Source organism: Coregonus lavaretus (assembly GCF_964263955.1).
Source record: "Coregonus lavaretus genome assembly, chromosome: 23".
Taxonomy (NCBI): Eukaryota; Metazoa; Chordata; class Actinopteri; order Salmoniformes; family Salmonidae; genus Coregonus; species Coregonus lavaretus.
Genome location: NC_140010.1, coordinates 2,645,171 through 2,664,817, shown reverse-complemented (window position 1 = coordinate 2,664,817; position 19,647 = coordinate 2,645,171). Strand labels below are relative to the sequence as shown.

Here is a 19,647-nt window from a genome sequence, read left to right as displayed (position 1 = left end):
CTCCACTCCCTCCCTCCCTCTCCACTCCACTCCCTCCCTCCCCACTCCATCACTCCCTCTCCACTCCCTCCCTCCACTCCCTCCTCCCTCTCCACTCCACTCCGTGGTCCTCTGTAGCTCAGCTGGTAGAGCACGGCGCTTGAAACGCGAAGGTAGTGGGTTCGATCCCCGGGACCCACCCATACACAAAAATGTATGCACGCATGACTGTAAGTCGCTTTGGATAAAAGCGTCTGCTAAATGGCATAATATTATTATTAGTATTACTCCCCTCCCCTCCCCTCCCCACTCATCACTCCCTCACCACTCCCTCCCTCTCTCCCTCCACTCCCACCCACTCCACAACCACCACCAACCCACACCACACACCCACACCCACACACCACCACCCACCCCCCACAACCACCCACACCCACACCACCACCCACCAACCCACCACCCACACCCCACCACCCACACACACCCACCCACCACCCACACCACAACCAACCACACACCCACACACCAAACCCACCCACCCACACCACCCCACCCACACACACCACCCACCACCACCACACACCAACCACCACCACCAACCCACCACCACACCCCACACCCAACCCACACACACCCACCCCACCCACCACCCCCCACACCACCCACACCACACCACCACACCCACCACACACCCACCACACCCACCACCCCACACCCACCCACCCACAACCAACCCACACACACCACACCACACCCCACCCCACCACCACACCCACCACCACACCACCCACCACCACACCACCCACCCCCCACACCACACCCACCAACAACCACCCACCACACCACCCACCCCCCACAACCACCCCCACCCACCCAACAACCCACACCACACCACCCACACACCCCACCAACCAACCCCACCACCACAACACCACCAACCCCACACCACCACCAACCCCACCCACACCACACCAACCACCACACCCACCCACCACACCCAACCACCACACCACACCACACCAACCCACCACAACCCACCAACCACACCACCCAACACACCCCACCACCAACCCCCACAACCACACAACCCACCCCAACACCCCACACACCACACACCCACACCCACCACAACCACCCCACCCACCACCCACACCCACCACACCACACCCACCCACACCACACCAACACACCACACCCCACCACACAACAACCAACCACCACCCCCAACCACACCCACACACACCACACCCACCCACCCCAACCAACAACCACCACCAACCCCACCCCACCACAACCACCACCCACACCCACACACCACACCACCCCACACAACACCCCACCACACCCACCCACAACACCCCACCCACCACACCCCCCCACCAACCCACACCACCCACACCACCACCCAACCCACCCAACACCCCACCCACCCACACCCACACCAACCCCACCAACCCCACCCACACCCACCACCCACACCACCCCACCCACACCCCACAACACCCACCCACCCAACCCACCACACCCACCACACCCACCCACCCCACCCCCCCCCCACACCACCCACCCACCCACCACCACCACACCCCACCCACCAAACCCCCCACCCAACCCCCACCACACCCACACCCCCACCACCACACACCCCCACCACCCACCAACCCCCACCCACACCCCACCACCACACCCCACCAACCCCCCCACCCAACCAACCCACCACACCACACCCACCCACCCACACCACACCCACCCCACACCCCCACCCACCCACCCACCCACCCCACACCCCACCCCACCCCACCACACCACCCCACACAACCCACCACCCACCCACACCCACCCACACCACACACCCCACCACCACCAACACACCACCACCCAACCCACCACACCCACCCCCCACACCCACACCCCACCCACCCAACACCCACCCACACCCACCCCACCCACACCACACCACCACACCACCACCCCACCCACACCCACCCACCCACCCACCCACACCACCCCACCCACACCACACCCCACCCACCCCACCACCCACACACCCACACCACCCACCACACCACCACCACCACACCCACCACCCACACCCACCCACCCACACCCACACCCCACCCACCCACACCCCACCCACCCACCCACCCACCCACACCCCACCCACCACCCACCCACCCCACCACCCACACCCCCCCACCCACACCCCACCACCACCCACCCACTCCCACCCACCCACCACCCCACCCACCCTCCACCCACACCACCCCACCCCACCACCCCACCACACACCCACCCACCCACACCACCCCACCACACCCCACACCCACCCCACCACTCCCACCACACCACACCCACCCACTCCCACCCTCCCTCCACCCACCCCTCCCTCTCCACTCCACCTCCCTCCTCCCACTCCACCCCACTCCACCCTCCCTCTCCACTCCATCCCTCCCTCTCCCTCCATCCCTCCCTCTCCCTCCTCCCACCCCTCCCTCTCCATCCCCTCCCTCTCCACTCCACCCCCCTCCCCCTCCATCCCTCCCTCTCCACTCCCTCCCTCTCCACTCCATCCCTCCCTCTCCACCCCTCCCTCTCCACTCCATCCCTCTCCACTCCATCCCTCCCTCTCCACCCTCCCTCTCCACTCCCTCCCTCTCCACTCCCTCCCTCCCTCTCCACTTCATCCCTCCCTCTCCACTCCCTCCCTCTCCACTCCATCCCTCCCTCTCCTCTCCCTCCCTCCCTCTCCACTCCATCCCTCCCTCTCCACTCCATCCCTCCCTCTCCACCCCTCCATCCCTCCCTCTCCACTCCATCCCTCCCTCCCTCCCTCCCTCCCTCTCCACTCCATCCCTCCCTCTCCATCCCTCCCTCTCCACTCCATCCCTCCCTCTCCATCCCTCCCTCTCCACTCCATCCCTCCCTCCCTCCCTCCCTCTCTCCCTCCCTCCCTCTCCCCTCCCTCCCCACTCCATCCCTCCCTCTCCACTCCCTCCCTCTCCTCTCCACTCCCTCCCTCTCCACTCCCTCCCTCCCTCTCCACTCCACTCCCTCCCTCCCTCCCTCTCCACTCCCTCCCTCTCCACTCCCTCCCTCCCTCCCTCTCCACTCCCTCCCTCTCCACTCCATCCCTCCCTCTCCTCTCCCTCCCTCCCTCTCCACTCCATCCCTCCCTCTCCACTCCATCCCTCCCTCTCCACCCCTCCATCCCTCCCTCTCCACTCCATCCCTCCCTCCCTCCCTCTCCACTCCCTCCCTCCCTCCCTCCCTCTCCCCTCCCTCCCTCTCCACTCCATCCCTCCCTCTCCACTCCATCCCTCCCTCCCTCCCTCTCCACTCCCTCCCTCCCTCCCTCCCTCTCCCCTCCCTCCCTCTCCACTCCATCCCTCCCTCTCCACTCCCTCCCTCTCCACTCCACTCCCTCCCTCTCCACTCCCTCCCTCCCTCCCTCTCCACTCCACTCCCTCCCTCTCCACTCCATCCCTCCCTCTCCACTCCATCTCTCCCTCCAGAAATAGAAGGGGAGAAACAGGGGGGGAGAAACGGTGGGGGAGAAACAGAGGGGGAGAAACAGAGGGGGAGAAAAGGGGGGGGGGGAAACAGAAGGGGAGAAACAGAAGGGTAGAAAAAGGGGGGAGGGAGAGAAAGAGGGGGAGAAACAGGAGGGGAGAAACAGAAGGGGAGAAACAGAAGGGGAGAAACAGAAGGGTAGAAAAAGGGGGGAGGGAGAGAAAGAGGGGGAGAAACAGGAGGGGAGAAACAGAAGGGGAGAAACAGAAGGGGAGAAACAGGAGGGGAGAAACAGAGGGGGAGAAACAGAAGGGGAGAAACAGAGAGGGAGGACCTCACACAGCAGCTGTGTCTTAACAGGGGGAATCCATATTTATGAACACAACTATTTTTCTTTGCCACAATAAATTGTATTGAAAACGTGTTTTAATGACTACATTACTAATCTACTCCTTTCCCTGAAAATCCCACCCCCAATAAGTGATTGACAGGTATGAAACCCTACCAACTCTGTGACTCTCACTAACATCCCGCCCCTTACCCTGACAATCCCACCCACATTGATCGATTGACGGGCCAAACTGTTAAGAATGTGGCCAGGATATAGCGCATGCCAATGACAAACTAAAATGGGAGGAATAACATTGTTTTACCCAATAACAATTTCAATTTTGTACTTGGTAGGTTAAGAAAAAGCATTGTTAAATTGCACATCAAATTATTTTTATTTTTTTTGTCACAAATAATGCGATCACGATAATGTAGTACAATTAACCAATGTGAATTTTGATTCGTCTTAATTTTCTTTCTCAATATGCCAGTGTTATCTGATAGGGCATTGAACAACAACTGTCAACTTAAATAAAAACTAGTTTAGTATTTCAATTTGGTCATAGAATTTTTTTTTTTTCAGCTATATACATTATATGCATAACTTGCGGCCCAAAATCTGCAATAAAAATAATAAAAAATGTAGCTCAGGTAATATGGGTAATATTTGAACAGTTTTGGCTAGGTCAGGCATCTCCAACCTTTAAGAGAGTTACTCATATAGGCTACATATAGGCTACATATAGGCTACATATAGGCTACATATAGAACAGACAATCTAATTGTGTTTTGGTTCTTAAAACCAAAACATTTTCAAAAATCATTTTACTCTAGCCTACCTTGAGAATCTGGCCTTTTTAAGATAAAATAAAAATAAATGGGTTTTACATTTGAACAAATATGTAGCCTGCAGTTACATCATACTATATATATATATTTTTTTAAAGTGTCATTCTGTTTAAACAACACACCACAGTGCGTAGGCTACACAACAACAAATTGTGAAGAAACAACAATCATGAAAAGTATGAAGAATGAGAAAAGTGTAGTCTCAGCAAGCACATTACTTGACCGTTCCACTTTTCCTCCGACGTGGACTTTTTTTGGCGCCATTGTTTGAAGCTCTGTCACCATGAAAATGTTTAAAATTAACTTCTCTCAGCAGCATACATATTTGATGCAACGTGGGTAGAAATGGCTTATTTGGTCAATATTACTTACCCACCCTGCACATGTTGGTAGCACCAGCCGAGCCAGCCTCTCTCTTTAGCGCGAATGAAGTGTGTTCGGAAACAACTGAATGATTGCGTCTTACAAGTAGTCTTCACATACAAAAACGTTTTTATGTCCGAACTCAGAATCAAAAAGGTTTCCCAAAAATAACACGTTCGCTACATTTCAGAGTGCCGTCAGGGAGCCTGATTTCAGATGTGTCCATGTAAACAGGACTATTAGGGGAATCGTTCTTCTTGCAAAGCACGTAAACGTTTTAATTGAACTATTATATTAATCTGACCATCAACAAGAATCGCATTAGTGTGCATGTAACTGCGACGCGGCTATAGTGCGCTGGCGTATGGGGCTCAGCCAGGACTGTTGCTTTTGTAATGAAAACATTTTAACAATGTGATTTAACTGATTGATGTTGGGAAACAGATGGCAAAATGCAGAAGGGTGTTAAATGCCTGTAAACAGCTTGGGGGGGGGGGGGACATTCACAGATTGAATTATGAAATATTGGGCCTACTGATTATTTCTCAGTATCTACTTACGGGCTAACTCATTAGCAGCCCGCGAGCTACCGGACATGCAGTTTTGCTAAGGTGCAACCTTTAGTGGGCTGACGGAAGGCTACCCAGTGTCCTTTGGTGGGCTGACGGAAGGCTACCCAGTGTCCTTTGGTGGGCTGACGGAAGGCTACCCAGTGTCCTTTGGTGGGCTGACGGAAGGCTACCCAGTGTCTAGACTACAGAGAAGCCTAAACAGATGTGCTTCATCATGGTTCTGACAGGTGAAGGGGAATGACAATGAATTTGGTCGTGGTGCACGCCGCTTAAATGATATGTAACAACACCCTGAGTGCATCGAACATGAAACAACTACACAAATGTACATCAAAATAGATGAAACACATTTTGTTTTTGCAGGTGCGCCAGTAATGCTTTCTAACTGCACTGAACCAAAACAGTGGCGGAGCAAACCTTTAGAGCGGTCAAAACTATTGATCTTGAGGCGACTGGGGTAGGGGGGTGCAAAATGCAATCTGTTAAATATTATATCATATATAAAACAGACATATCTATTTTTTTAAAACAGACTCAAAACATTACTAAACATTGAAAATGACAAATTACCTGATTATCGATTAGGATCATTTTCAGTCAATCAGGCACTTGTGTCAGTTTGTGCGTGTGTCAGTGTGTGTGTGTCAGTGTGTGTGTGTGTCAGTTTGTGTGTGTCAGTGTGTGTGTGTCTGTGTGTGTGTGTCAGTGTGTGTGTGTCAGTGTGTGTGTGTCAGTGTGTGTGTGTGTGTGTGTGAGAGTGTGTCAGTGTGTGTGTGTGCTAAAGCTACTGACCCGGGAGCTTGGCTATCTCTCTCCTCCCAGGCTTTTGGGAGGACAAGGAGCTTGTCCTAGCGGATGTAACCAACGTCCTCACGCTCTCTGGCAGCTTTCATAGCTGGGATACGTTTTTTCCGCTTCTGGCGCACAGCTTCAGAGAAGTCCTCGTTGAGGAAGATGTTGGTTCCTCTCAAGTTCTTGGCTCTCTCCAGAACAACCATCTTGTCCTTGGGAACTTTACTACTATCGACATGGGTCTGTCACCTGGGCTGTTTACAGGTTTTCCAGACCACCTCAATCTTCCTATGATCCATCTGTGTAGCTTTTCTGTCTGATATGCCATCCACAACAATGTTATTCCTCCTGGATCGTCCCTCTAGAAAATCTGTAATAATTTGTAATAATGATTCACAGACAGTGCAGATGTCATCTCACGTGGACTTCCAGTTTGTTGCCATCTTGCTGCAAGTCTCTTTTCAGGACATCACCTCTCCCTGGCACCTATGACCCTATGACCCTATGACCCTTGTATCTGCTGTGGCAATCTGCACCGTCAGAGTTCTGAAAAGACATGGTCACTGATGGGAAGGACAGACATGGGAAAAGTTAAGAGTAAAAAGTCAGAGCAATGAATTAAAGTGAATAAAATTGTTTTGACTCCTTGTGTTTTACCTGTGCCGTCATCACTGTAGGGTACAATAAGCAGGTCAGGTTTGTTTTGGACTAACTGGACAACAGGTGAGATGGACAGAACTTTTTCAGTACACCATCATTATCATTAGTCTGCCTCTGGTCCTACAGGAGGTAGAAGATATGGAGTGGTAAGAGAGAGAGAATCCAAGACAATGCACTTTCTACTGTCTTACAGCACACCTGTGAGAGGGATTGGAGTCTCGGCTGACATGTCGAGAACAATAAGCAGGAATACAGGGTGTGATTGGGGAAACTAGGCTAATACCGTGAGCCTACAGGAATACAGGGTGTGATTGGGGAAACTAGGCTAACACCGTCAGCCTACAGGAATACAGGGTGTGATTGGGGAAACTACAGGAATACAGGGTGTGATTGGGGAAACTAGGCCAACACGGTCAGCCTACAGGAATACAGGGTGTGATTGGGGAAACTACAGGAATACAGGGTGTGATTGGGGAAACTACAGGAATACAGGGTGTGATTGGGGAAACTAGGCCAACACGGTCAGCCTACAGGAATACAGGGTGTGATTGGGGAAACTACAGGAATACAGGGTGTGATTGGGGAAACTACAGGAATACAGGGTGTGATTGGGGAAACTACAGGAATACAGGGTGTGATTGGGGAAACTAGGCCAACACGGTCAGCCTACAGGAATACAGGGTGTGATTGGGGAAACTAGGCCAACACGGTCAGCCTACAGGAATACAGGGTGTGTTTGGGAAATTAGTCAGTAGTCAAGCAATTAGGCAAATCAAGCATCATGACAGATGAGTCAACTTAGACCATATCAGCTATGTGAGGCTATATCATGGACTGATTTTAATTCATAAACAAATTCATTATTGATAGCTATGGCTACACATGTTTATAACAAGATACACGTTTGTCCCCTGGATATCGAAGCAAACGATGGCCACAGTCAGTAGCTTCTACAGCTGTATGTATAGGTTTCAACTACAGTTTTAGCTGGCTTGATATTTTAACTTGTCATGTCAAAATTAATGCAGATTTCAATTACTTCTGACAGCTGTCAGTGTGTCACCCCAAAAACTTTTTCTAGCTTCAACTTGTGTCATGACAAATCAACTAGCTAGCTAACTAACTTAAAGTGCTACTGTCTAACTAGCGAACTCATTAGCTAGATATAGCAACTTCATAGAAGTGAAAAAACAACCTTAGCTAGCTGGTACCTTAGCTAGCTAGTTGGTACCTAACATTGGCTAGCTAGCTAGCTAGCTGGCTATCACCGCAACTCCTGGCTATCGATCTATCTTGCTGGTAAATTGTCGATGACAATGGCTGTCGGTTAGTTAAATAGGCAAATATTAGCATGCAACAATATCATTAATTACTCTCGGATCTTACCTTGTCATTTGAAAAGTGAAATTTGCCCCGACTTTTTTCGATCAGGGTTGTTGTTGGTCGCGCTAGCTCCAGCCAACCAGCTTGCTTTATTTTTTGTTTTCACGTCATCCATAATTCAAAGATGGAGGGGTGAGATGCTATTGTCTGTTGTCCTTCTTCTTCCAAAGAACGAGAAGCTATACATGATTGGCTTACATGGACAACTGAATGGTGATTGGACATGTTTGAGTTAAGTGGCACCATGCTCTACCAACTGACCAACAGAGAAGAGACTCTTCACTTCAAGTATAAAAGGTGATACATGGAGCTGGAATAGAAAAGTTCCTGAATGGAAAAACATTCAAAAGCTGTGATTGTGCTTGGAGTAAGTGGTCATAATATACACTAGGGCTGTTTCCCAACTCCAGTACCCCCACCAGCCCAACTCCGGGCCTCCAGTATCCCCAATAGCCCAACTCCGGTCCTCCAGTATCCCCAATAGCCCAACTCCGGTATTACAGTATCCCCAACAGCACGCACTTTTGCAACAGCACACACTTTTGTTGTAGCCCCGTACAAAAACACCTGATTCAACGTGTCAACGGCTTGATGATAAGGATCAGATGTGCTTGTCCAGGTCCACAACAGCAATATGTACTGAAACACACACCGGGTCCACAACAGCAATATGTACTGAAACACACACCGGGTCCACAACAGCAATATGTACTGAAACACACACCGGGTCCACAACAGCAATATGTACTGAAACACACACCGGGTCCACAACAGCAATATGTACTGAAACACACACCGGGTCCACAATAGCAATATGTACTGAAACACACACCGGGTCCACAACAGCAATATGTACTGAAACACACACCGGGTCCACAACAGCAATATGTACTGAAACACACACCGGGTCCACAACAGCAATATGTACTGAAACACACACCGGGTCCACAACAGCAATATGTACTGAAACACACACCGGGTCCACAACAGCAATATGTACTGAAACACACACCGGGTCCACAACAGCAATATGGACTGAAACACACACCGGGTCCACAACAGCAATATGTACTGAAACACACACCGGGTCCACAACAGCAATATGTACTGAAACACACACCGGGTCCACAACAGCAATATGGACTGAAACACACACCGGGTCCACAACAGCAATATGTACTGAAACACACACCGGGTCCACAACAGCAATATGTACTGAAACACACACCGGGTCCACAACAGCAATATGTACTGAAACACTGCACTAGGGGAGCGGTACGTGGCCCACCGTAAACACACACCGGGCCTGCTGTAGGTATCTTCAGACATTTCCTCCGTGGGTTCACATGGAGTTCATAAATTTTTTACATTTTTGTCATTTAGCAGACGCTCTTATCCAGAGCGACTTACAGTTAGTGAATGCATACATGTTTTTTTTTTTGTTGTTGTTTTTTTCATACTGGCCCCCCGTGGGAAACGAACCCACATCCCTGCCGGCCAAACCCTCCCCTACCTTGGACGACGCTGGACCAATTTTGCGCCGCCCCATGGGTCTCCCGGTCGCGGCCGGCTGCGACAGAGCCTGGACTCGAACCAGGATCTCTAGTGGCACAGCTAGCACTGCGATGCAGTGCCTTAGACCACTGGGCCAAAGCAAGGGGAAGTGAGGGAGAGGGTATGCAGTCTGGCACGCAACACACACACACAGTAAACACACACACAGTAAACACACACACACACAGTCCCAGCTTCGTCCTTCTTGCTGCCTGTAGTTACCTGTACTGGGAGCAGGCAGGACCAAATTGATGTATTACGGTGTGTGTGTGTGTCAAAATCTAATCCAATGTCAATCTTCACGTACACAGTTTACAGCAGGTATAAAAGATGCAGTGAAACGCTTGCGTGCCAGCTCCCTCAATGCAGTACAATATCAATAACAATCAAAAGTCAATAAAAAAATAAGTCATTAGAGGAAGGTAATAAACTGATATGTGAGGTCGACTGTGTAAACAGGTCAACATTCACAAGGCCGCGGGGCCAGACGGATTACCAGGACGTGTACTCAGTGCATGCGCTGAACAACTGGCAAGTGTCTTCACTGACATTTTCAACCTCTCCCCGTCTGAGTCTGTAATACCAACATGTTTCAAGCAGACCACTATAGTCCCTGTGCCCAAGAACACTAAGGTAACCAACCTAAATGACTACCGACCCGTAGCACTCACATCTGTAGCCATGAAGTGCTTTGAAAGACTGGTCATGGCTCACATCAACACCATCATCCCAGACACCCTGGACCCACCATAGTTCAACACCATAGTGCACTCCAAGCTCATCACTAAGCACAGGACCCTGGGACTGAACACCTGCCTCTGCAACTGGATCCTGGAGTGGCCTAGCCAGTCTCCAGACCTTAATCCCATAGAAAATCTGTGGAGGGAGCTGAAGGTTGGAGTTGCCAAACGTCAGCCTCGAAACCTTAATGACTTGGAGAAGATCTGCAAAGAGGAGTGGGACAACTCCTGAGATGTGTGCAAACCTGGTGGCCAACTACAAGAAACGTCTGACCTCTGTGATTGCCAACAAGGGTTTTGCCACCAAGTACTAAGTAATGTTTTGCAGAGGGGTCAAATACTTATTTCCCTCATTAAAATGCAAATCAATTTATAACATTTTTGACATGCGTTTTTCTGGATGTTTTTGTTGTTATTCTGTCTCTCACTGTTCAAATAAACCTACCATTAAAATTATAGACTGATCATGTCTTTGTCAGTGGGCAAACGTACAAAATCAGCAGGGGATCAATTACTTTTTTCCCCTCACTGTATACCTAAACACAAATATTTTAAAAACCTGTTTTCACTGTCATTATAGGGTATTGTGTGTAGATTGATGAGGGGGAAAAAATTATTTAATACATCAGTTGGTAGAGCATGGCGTTTGCAACGCCAGGGTTGTGGGTTCGATTCCCACGGGGGGCCAGTATGGAAATGTATGCACTCACTAAACTGTAAGTCGCTCTGGATAAGAGCGTCTGCTAAATGACTAAAAATAATACGGCTGTAACGTAACAAAATGTGGAAAAAGTCAAGGGGTCTGAATACTTTCCAAATGCAATGTATACAATAGGATATACAGTATAAATTATGAATGTGCTATGTCAAGTATGACTGTTACCAATATATATGTGGTTGTGTGTTTATGTGTGTGTGTTTATGTGTGGTTGTGTGTTTGTTTTATGTGTGGTTGTGTGTTTGTTTTATGTGTGGTTGTGTGGTTGTTAATGTGTGGTTGTGTGTTTATGTGTGTGTGTTTATGTGTGTGTGTGTGTGTGTTTATGTGTGTGTAAGGGTTGGATGTGTAGAGAGTCGGTGACAGTCTCAGAGGTGCAGATATTCTCAGAGGTGCAGATATTCTCAGAGGTGCAGATATTCTCAGAGGTGCAGATATTCTCAGAGGTGCAGATATTCTCAGAGGTGCAGGTCTGAACAGGGAGACAGCTAGGGTGAGTTGTTCAACAGTCTGATGGCCTGGTGGTAGAAGCTGTCTCGGCTCGGTTGGTCCGAGACCCGATGCTCCAATACCGTTTTGTCAGATGGTAACTGATCCGTGGCTCGTGTGTGTGTGTGAGAGAGAGACTGACTGGGTTTGGACCTGGGTTTCCTGTGGGCCACAAGACTTAGTCTTAGTCTGCTGAGCTAAAGGCTATAAAGTCCTTTGGGGAGCTAACGGAAGTATTTTTAGGACACATAACAGCTAGGCCCACGCTTGGCCTAGACCTATTAGCAACTTCAACTTCCTACAGCTTCTGCAGCCCGTCATCGTGGTTCCATTTAGTCCATATTTGACAGCGCTCCGCTGAGCACCAGAGGAGTGACTGAGTGAGTCAGAGAGGAAACAGAGTTAGCAGTGACTCAGCCTGAATATCTTCCTTTAACAGCCTCTACAACCCAACCCAGTGCAACAGAGTAAACAGTGAGTTAGGTAGAATATGTACTAGACCTGCTTCCCTTTAGGCTAGTAGCCAGGTCGCTACAGCTAACCTTCAGCTAACCTACAGCTAACCTATAGCTAGTAGCCAGGTCACTACAGCTAACCTACAGCTAACCTAGAGCTAACCTACAGCTAACCTATAGCTAGTAGCCAGGTCGCTACAGCTAACCTACAGCTAACCTATAGCTAGTAGCCAGGTCGCTACAGCTAACCTACAGCTAACCTACAGCTAGTAGCCAGGTCGCTACAGCTAACCTACAGCTAGTAGCCAGGTCGCTACAGCTAACCTACAGCTAACCTACAGCTAGTAGCCAGGTCGCTACAGCTAACCTACAGCTAACCTACAGCTAGTAGCCAGGTCGCTACAGCTAACCTACAGCTAGTAGCCAGGTCGCTACAGCTAACCTACAGCTAGTAGCCAGGTCGCTACAGCTAACCTATAGCTAGTAGCCAGGTCGCTACAGCTAACCTACAGCTAACCTACAGATAGTAGCCAGGTCGCTACAGCTAACCTACAGCTAACCTACAGCTAGTAGCCAGGTCGCTACAGCTAACCTACAGCTAGTAGCCAGGTCGCTACAGCTAACATACAGCTTAGTAGCCAGGTCGCTACAGCTAACCTACAGCTAGTAGCCAGGTCGCTACAGCTAACCTACAGCTAGTAGCCAGGTCGCTACAGCTAACATACAGCTAGTAGCCAGGTCGCTACAGCTAACCTACAGCTAGTAGCCAGGTCGCTACAGCTAACCTACAGCTAGTAGCCAGGTCGCTACAGCTAACCTACAGCTAGTAGCCAGGTCGCTACAGCTAACCTACAGCTAGTAGCCAGGTCGCTACAGCTAACCTAAAGCTAGTAGCCAGGTCGCTACAGCTAACCGACCGTACAACACAACCCTTCGCAGGTGGAGCCATTTCCTTTAAATCAGGCTAATTTCCTTTATCTGACCAACATTACCGTACAACACGTTGCAACCTAGGACATGGGTAGCCTATGGGCCTATGCTGAAAAATAACATTAGCCTAACATTGAGGGCAGGGTGACACTGTGGGTTAGCGAGCCCTTAGCTCCATACCTGCAGCTGTGTGTGTGTGTGTGTGTGTGTGTGTGTGTGTGTGTGTGTGTGTGTGTGTGTATGTGTGTGTGTGTGTTAGCCATGTTGCTATAATGATGTCAGTGGAATCACTTCCTTAGTAATGTTAAGGAGTCAGTACAATCACTTCCTTAGTAATGTTAAGGAGTCAGTACAATCACTTCCTTAGTAATGTTAAAGAAGAAGTTTGGCTCTTTTTCTATTTTTTTTACAACCAAATCTTTTATTTTTGATGTAAATGGGATGTTATAAAAGGGTGAGGGGTCCAGTCACTTTTTTGAGAAACGTACCCCAACCAGAGATTAACTTCCTCATCCTGGTTTTACAGTACGGAGGCTCTGAAAAAACATGTACAAATGCTCCAAAAACACAAAACAAATACGTCCTTTTAGAGACGTAAAATCTCTCAGGTCTTTAGATGTTGACCACACGAAATTGTGTCATTCCGAACTTTATCCGCAACTTTATTTTCTATTTTGTGTGAGCCGTTTCCCCTACCCAGCTGTTCCGTTCTCCGTGTAGCCTGCTGCTACAGCTAACTTCCAAAATAAAAGGAAACACCAACATAGCGTCTTAATTGGGCGTTGGGCCACTTCGAGCCGCAAGAACAACTTCAATGCGCCTTGGTATTTGGTATTTTATTAGGATCCCCATTAGCTGTTGCAAAAGCAGCAGCTACTCTTCCTGGGGTCCACACGAAACATGAAACATGACATAATACAGAACATTAATACCTCCCGAGTGGCGCAGTGGTCTAAGGCATCGCAGTGCTAGCTGTGCCACTAGAGATCCTGGTTCGAATCCAGGCTCTGTCGTAGCTGGCCGCGACCGGGAGACCCATGGGGCGGCGCACAATTGGCCCAGCGTCGTCCAGGGTAGGGGAGGGAATGGCCGGCAAGAATGTAGCTCAGTTGGTAGAGCATGGCGTTTGCAACGCCAGGGTTGTGGGTTCGATTCCCATGGGGTATGAAAAAAAATAATAATAATGTATGCACTCACTAACTGTAAGTGGCTCTGGATAAGAGCGTCTGCTAAATGACTAAAATGTAATTAATAGACAAGAACAGCTCAAGGACAGAACTACATAAAAAAAAAAATAATATCGCAAAAATAAGTGTCTGGACCCTTCTATAGCATGCCATTTACATCAAAAACTGAGATTTGGTTGTAAAAAAGCTAAATTCCCCTTTAAAGTAATTTTAACGAGTTAGGACTTCCTTAGTAATGGTACTGAGGCTTTGTAAATCAATTGAGCATTTGTCAAGAATTGTCACAAAATAAAGCCCTATTTTCACACCTAGTTAGGCATAATTTAAGAGTTTCATGAATAACAAAGAGACTAATATGACTGACTGAATAGTCTATTGCTGTCTGAAATGGCACCCTATTTCCTATTTAGTGCACTACTTTTGACCATGGCTCATAGGGCTATATAAATACGTGGTCCTCTGTAGCTCAGCTGGTAGAGCACGGCGCTTGTAACGCCAGGGTAGTGGGTTCGATCCCCGGGACCACCCATACACAAAAAAAATTTATGCACGCATGACTGTAAGTCGCTTTGGATAAAAGCGTCTGCTAAATGGCATATTATTATTATTATTATAAATAGGGTGACATTTTGGGACACCCCCTGTGTGACTAACTAAAGTACACAGTATCTCTCCACCTAGGCCCTACGGGTTACTGAGTCAAGGCAGGTGAAGTGTGTTTCTCTCTAGGGCGCAACAAACATACATCTGTATCAGATATTCACATCATGGTTCCAATCTGTGCAGCTTAAAATACACTACCCAGAGAGGACACGGCTTACACAGGCAAAGCTAACAAGGGAAGTGTTTTAGCAATATGACTCACCGATTCAACACAAAACACTGCAATGCAAAGCTATGGCAACTCAAATCACCAAGCACCACACTGGTTGAAATGTTCCAACAACAAAGCAGCTTCCTTGTTCACCCGATTAAAGGAAAGGGAGGCCTAAAGCTTTCTGATACAACGTTTGTGCAGACAGTTAACTTTCGGAACAGCTCCCACAACCAGCTGATAGCTAGGCTTAAATTTAGGAACAGCTCCCACAACCAGCTGATAGCTAGGCTTAACATTAGGAACAGCTCCCACAACCAGCTGATAGCTAGGCTTAACTTTAGGGAACAGCTCCCACAACCAGCTGATAGCTAGGCTTAACTTTAGGAACAGCTCCCACAACCAGCTGATAGCTAGGCCTAACTTTAGGAACAGCTCCCACAACCAGCTGATAGCTATGCTTAAATTTAGGGAACAGCTCCCACAACCAGCTGATAGCTAGGCTTAAATTTAGGAACAGCTCCCACAACCAGCTGATAGCTAGGCTTAACATTAGGAACAGCTCCCACAACCAGCTGATAGCTAGGCTTAACTTTCGGAACAGCTCCCACAACCAGCTGATAGCTATGCTTAACTTTCAGAACAGCTCCCACAACCAGCTGATAGCTAGGCTTAACTTTCGGAACAGCTCCCACAACCAGCTGATAGCTATGCTTAAATTTAGGGAACAGCTCCCACAACCAGCTGATAGCTATGCTTAAATTTAGGGAACAGCTCCCACAACCAGCTGATAGCTAGGCTTAACTTTCGGAACAGCTCCAACAACCAGCTGATAGCTAGGCTTAAATTTAGGGAACAGCTCCCACAACCAGCTGATAGCTATGCTTAAATTTAGGGAACAGCTCCCACAACCAGCTGATAGCTATGCTTAACTTTAGGGAACAGCTCCCACAACCAGCTGATAGCTATGCTTAACTTTAGGAACAGCTCCCACAACCAGCTGATAGCTATGCTTAACTTTAGGGAACAGCTCCCACAACCAGCTGATAGCTATGCTTAAATTTAGGGAACAGCTCCCACAACCAGCTGATAGCTATGCTTAACATTCGGAACAGCTCCCACAACCAGCTGATAGCTATTCTTAAATTTAGGGAACAGCTCCCACAACCAGCTGATAGCTATGCTTAACATTCGGAACAGCTCCCACAACCAGCTGATAGCTATGCTTAAATTTAGGGAACAGCTCCCACAACCAGCTGATAGCAGTAGGTGGAGGATGGGAGGTAGATTATGATGGCGATCGAACTTACTATTGTGCACAGTCGATGAGCTGGTACTCGTTGGATCTCTCGAAGCACGCCTTAACTCCCTCGTCATCCCACAGCTTCTTCGCATGATCAAAGAACTCCTGGACAGAGGGTAGAGAGAGGGCAGAAGGTTAGAAGCCGACCAGATATCAAATCGGCAGGTCGTCTAGCGGTTAAGAGCGGTGGGCCACTAACCGAAAGGTCACTGGTTCGAATCCCAGAGCCAACACCTAACCATAATTGCTCCTATAAGTCGCTCTGGATAAGAGCGTCTGCTAAATGACTAAAATGTAAAATCAATCAATCACATTGTATTAATGTAATATCCAGGTTGTTCTGAAGGGCAAACATGTAGTCGTATTCATCCACCTAACTCACAGAATAAGACCTTTGGAAAGTCAGGCAGCCGTGTCTTACACACACACACACACACACACACACACACACACACACACACACACACACACACACACACACACCAGTGGAGGCTCCTCAGAGGAGTCCTCTACATGCTTTGTAAGTAGGAAAACCTGCAAAATCGGCAGTGTATCAAATACTTGTTCTCCACACTGTAGATACATCATGGGCATTATGAAATATTTCCCAAGACAGGACTGTGCGTTGGTCCTCCAAGACAGGACTGTGCATTGGTCCTCCAAGACAGGACTGTGCGTTGGTCCTCCAAGACAGGACTGTGCGTTGGTCCTCCAAGACAGGACTGTGCGTTGGTCCTCCAAGACAGGACTGTGCGTTGGTCCTCCAAGACAGGACTGTGCGTTGGTCCTCCAAGACAGGACTGTGCGTTGGTCCTCCCAGACAGGACTGTGCGTTGGTCCTCCAAAACAGGACTGTGCATTGGTCCTCCAAGACAGGACTGTGCGTTGGTCCTCCAAAACAGGACTGTGCGTTGGTCCTCCAAAACAGGACTGTGCGTTGGTCCTCCAAAACAGGACTGTGCATTGGTCCTCCAAGACAGGACTGTGCATTGGTCCTCCAAGACAGGACTGTGCGTTGGTCCTCCAGGACAACCCCAGCCTCTCCTACAATATCATGTCTCCAACCCCAGCCTCTCCTCCAGTATCATGTCTCCAACCCCAGTCTCTCCTACAGAACAGTACCATGTCTCCAACCCCAGCCTCTCCTCCAGTATCATGTCTCCAACCCCAGCCTCCTCCAGTATCATGTCTCCAACCCCAGCCTCTCCTACAGTATCATGTCTCCAACCCCAGCCTCTCCTCCAGTATCATGTCTCCAACCCCAGCCTCTCCTCCAGTACCATGTCTCCAACCCCAGCCTCTCCTACAGTATCATGTCTCCAACCCCAGCCTCTCCTCCAGTATCATGTCTCCAACCCCAGCCTCCTACAGTATCATGTCTCCAACCCCAGTCTCATGTCTCCAACCCCAGCCTCTCCTCCAGTATCATGTCTCCAACCCCAGTCTCATGTCTCCAACCCCAGCCTCTCCTCCAGTATCATGTCTCCAACCCCAGCCTCTCCTCCAGTATCATGTCTCCAACCCCAGTCTCATGTCTCCAACCCCAGCCTCTCCTACAGTATCATGTCTCCAACCCCAGCCTCTCCTACAGTATCATGTCTCCAACCCCAGCCTCTCCAACCCCAGTCTCATGTCTCCAACCCCAGCCTCTCCTACAGTATCATGTCTCCAACCCCAGCCTCTCCTCCAGTATCATGTCTCCAACCCCAGTCTCTCCAACCCCAGTCTCATGTCTCCAACCCCAGCCTCTCCTCCAGTATCATGTCTCCAACCCCAGCCTCTCCTCCAGTATCATGTCTCCAACCCCAGTCTCATGTCTCCAACCCCAGCCTCTCCTACAGTATCATGTCTCCAACCCCAGCCTCTCCTACAGTATCATGTCTCCAACCCCAGCCTCTCCAACCCCAGTCTCATGTCTCCAACCCCAGCCTCTCCTACAGTATCATGTCTCCAACCCCAGCCTCTCCTCCAGTATCATGTCTCCAACCCCAGTCTCTCCAACCCCAGTCTCATGTCTCCAACCCCAGCCTCTCCTACAGTATCATGTCTCCAACCCCAGCCTCTCCAACCCCAGTCTCATGTCTCCAACCCCAGCCTCTCCTACAGTATCATGTCTCCAACCCCAGCCTCTCCTACAGTATCATGTCTCCAACCCCAGCCTCTCCAACCCCAGTCTCATGTCTCCAACCCCAGCCTCTCCTACAGTATCATGTCTCCAACCCCAGCCTCTCCAACCCCAGTCTCATGTCTCCAACCCCAGCCTCTCCTCCAGTATCATGTCTCCAACCCCAGCCTCTCCTCCAGTATCATGTCTCCAACCCCAGCCTCCTACAGTATCATGTCTCCAACCCCAGCCTCTCCTCCAGTATCATGTCTCCAACCCCAGCCTCTCCTCCAGTATCATGTCTCCAACCCCAGTCTCTCCAACCCCAGTCTCATGTCTCCAACCCCAGCCTCTCCTCCAGTATCATGTCTCCAACCCCAGCCTCTCCTCCAGTATCATGTCTCCAACCCCAGTCTCATGTCTCCAACCCCAGCCTCTCCTACAGTATCATGTCTCCAACCCCAGCCTCTCCTACAGTATCATGTCTCCAACCCCAGCCTCTCCAACCCCAGTCTCATGTCTCCAACCCCAGCCTCTCCTACAGTATCATGTCTCCAACCCCAGCCTCTCCTCCAGTATCATGTCTCCAACCCCAGTCTCTCCAACCCCAGTCTCATGTCTCCAACCCCAGCCTCTCCTACAGTATCATGTCTCCAACCCCAGCCTCTCCAACCCCAGTCTCATGTCTCCAACCCCAGGCTCTCCTACAGTATCATGTCTCCAACCCCAGCCTCTCCTACAGTATCATGTCTCCAACCCCAGCCTCTCCAACCCCAGTCTCATGTCTCCAACCCCAGCCTCTCCTACAGTATCATGTCTCCAACCCCAGCCTCTCCTCCAGTATCATGTCTCCAACCCCAGCCTCTCCTCCAGTATCATGTCTCCAACCCCAGCCTCCTACAGTATCATGTCTCC

The 19,647-nt window shown here is 49.7% G+C and overlaps 1 protein-coding gene across 2 annotated transcripts in view; it reads right to left on the bottom strand.

The window, feature by feature from the left end:
* The window catches only part of LOC311150657 (guanine nucleotide-binding protein G(olf) subunit alpha-like), a gene marked incomplete at its 3' end in the record, with an annotated part of 65,665 nt that overhangs the window by 5,389 nt on the left and 40,629 nt on the right, over window positions 1-19,647 (bottom strand). The window contains exon 6 of one of the 2 annotated variants that reach the window (XM_084188154.1): window positions 16,636-16,733. In XM_084188154.1, coding sequence (XP_084044280.1) covers window positions 16,636-16,733 — 98 coding nt within the window. Of the gene's footprint in view, window positions 1-16,634; window positions 16,734-19,647 lie in introns of those variants that run through there. The other variant, XM_084188155.1, reaches the window with a different exon arrangement.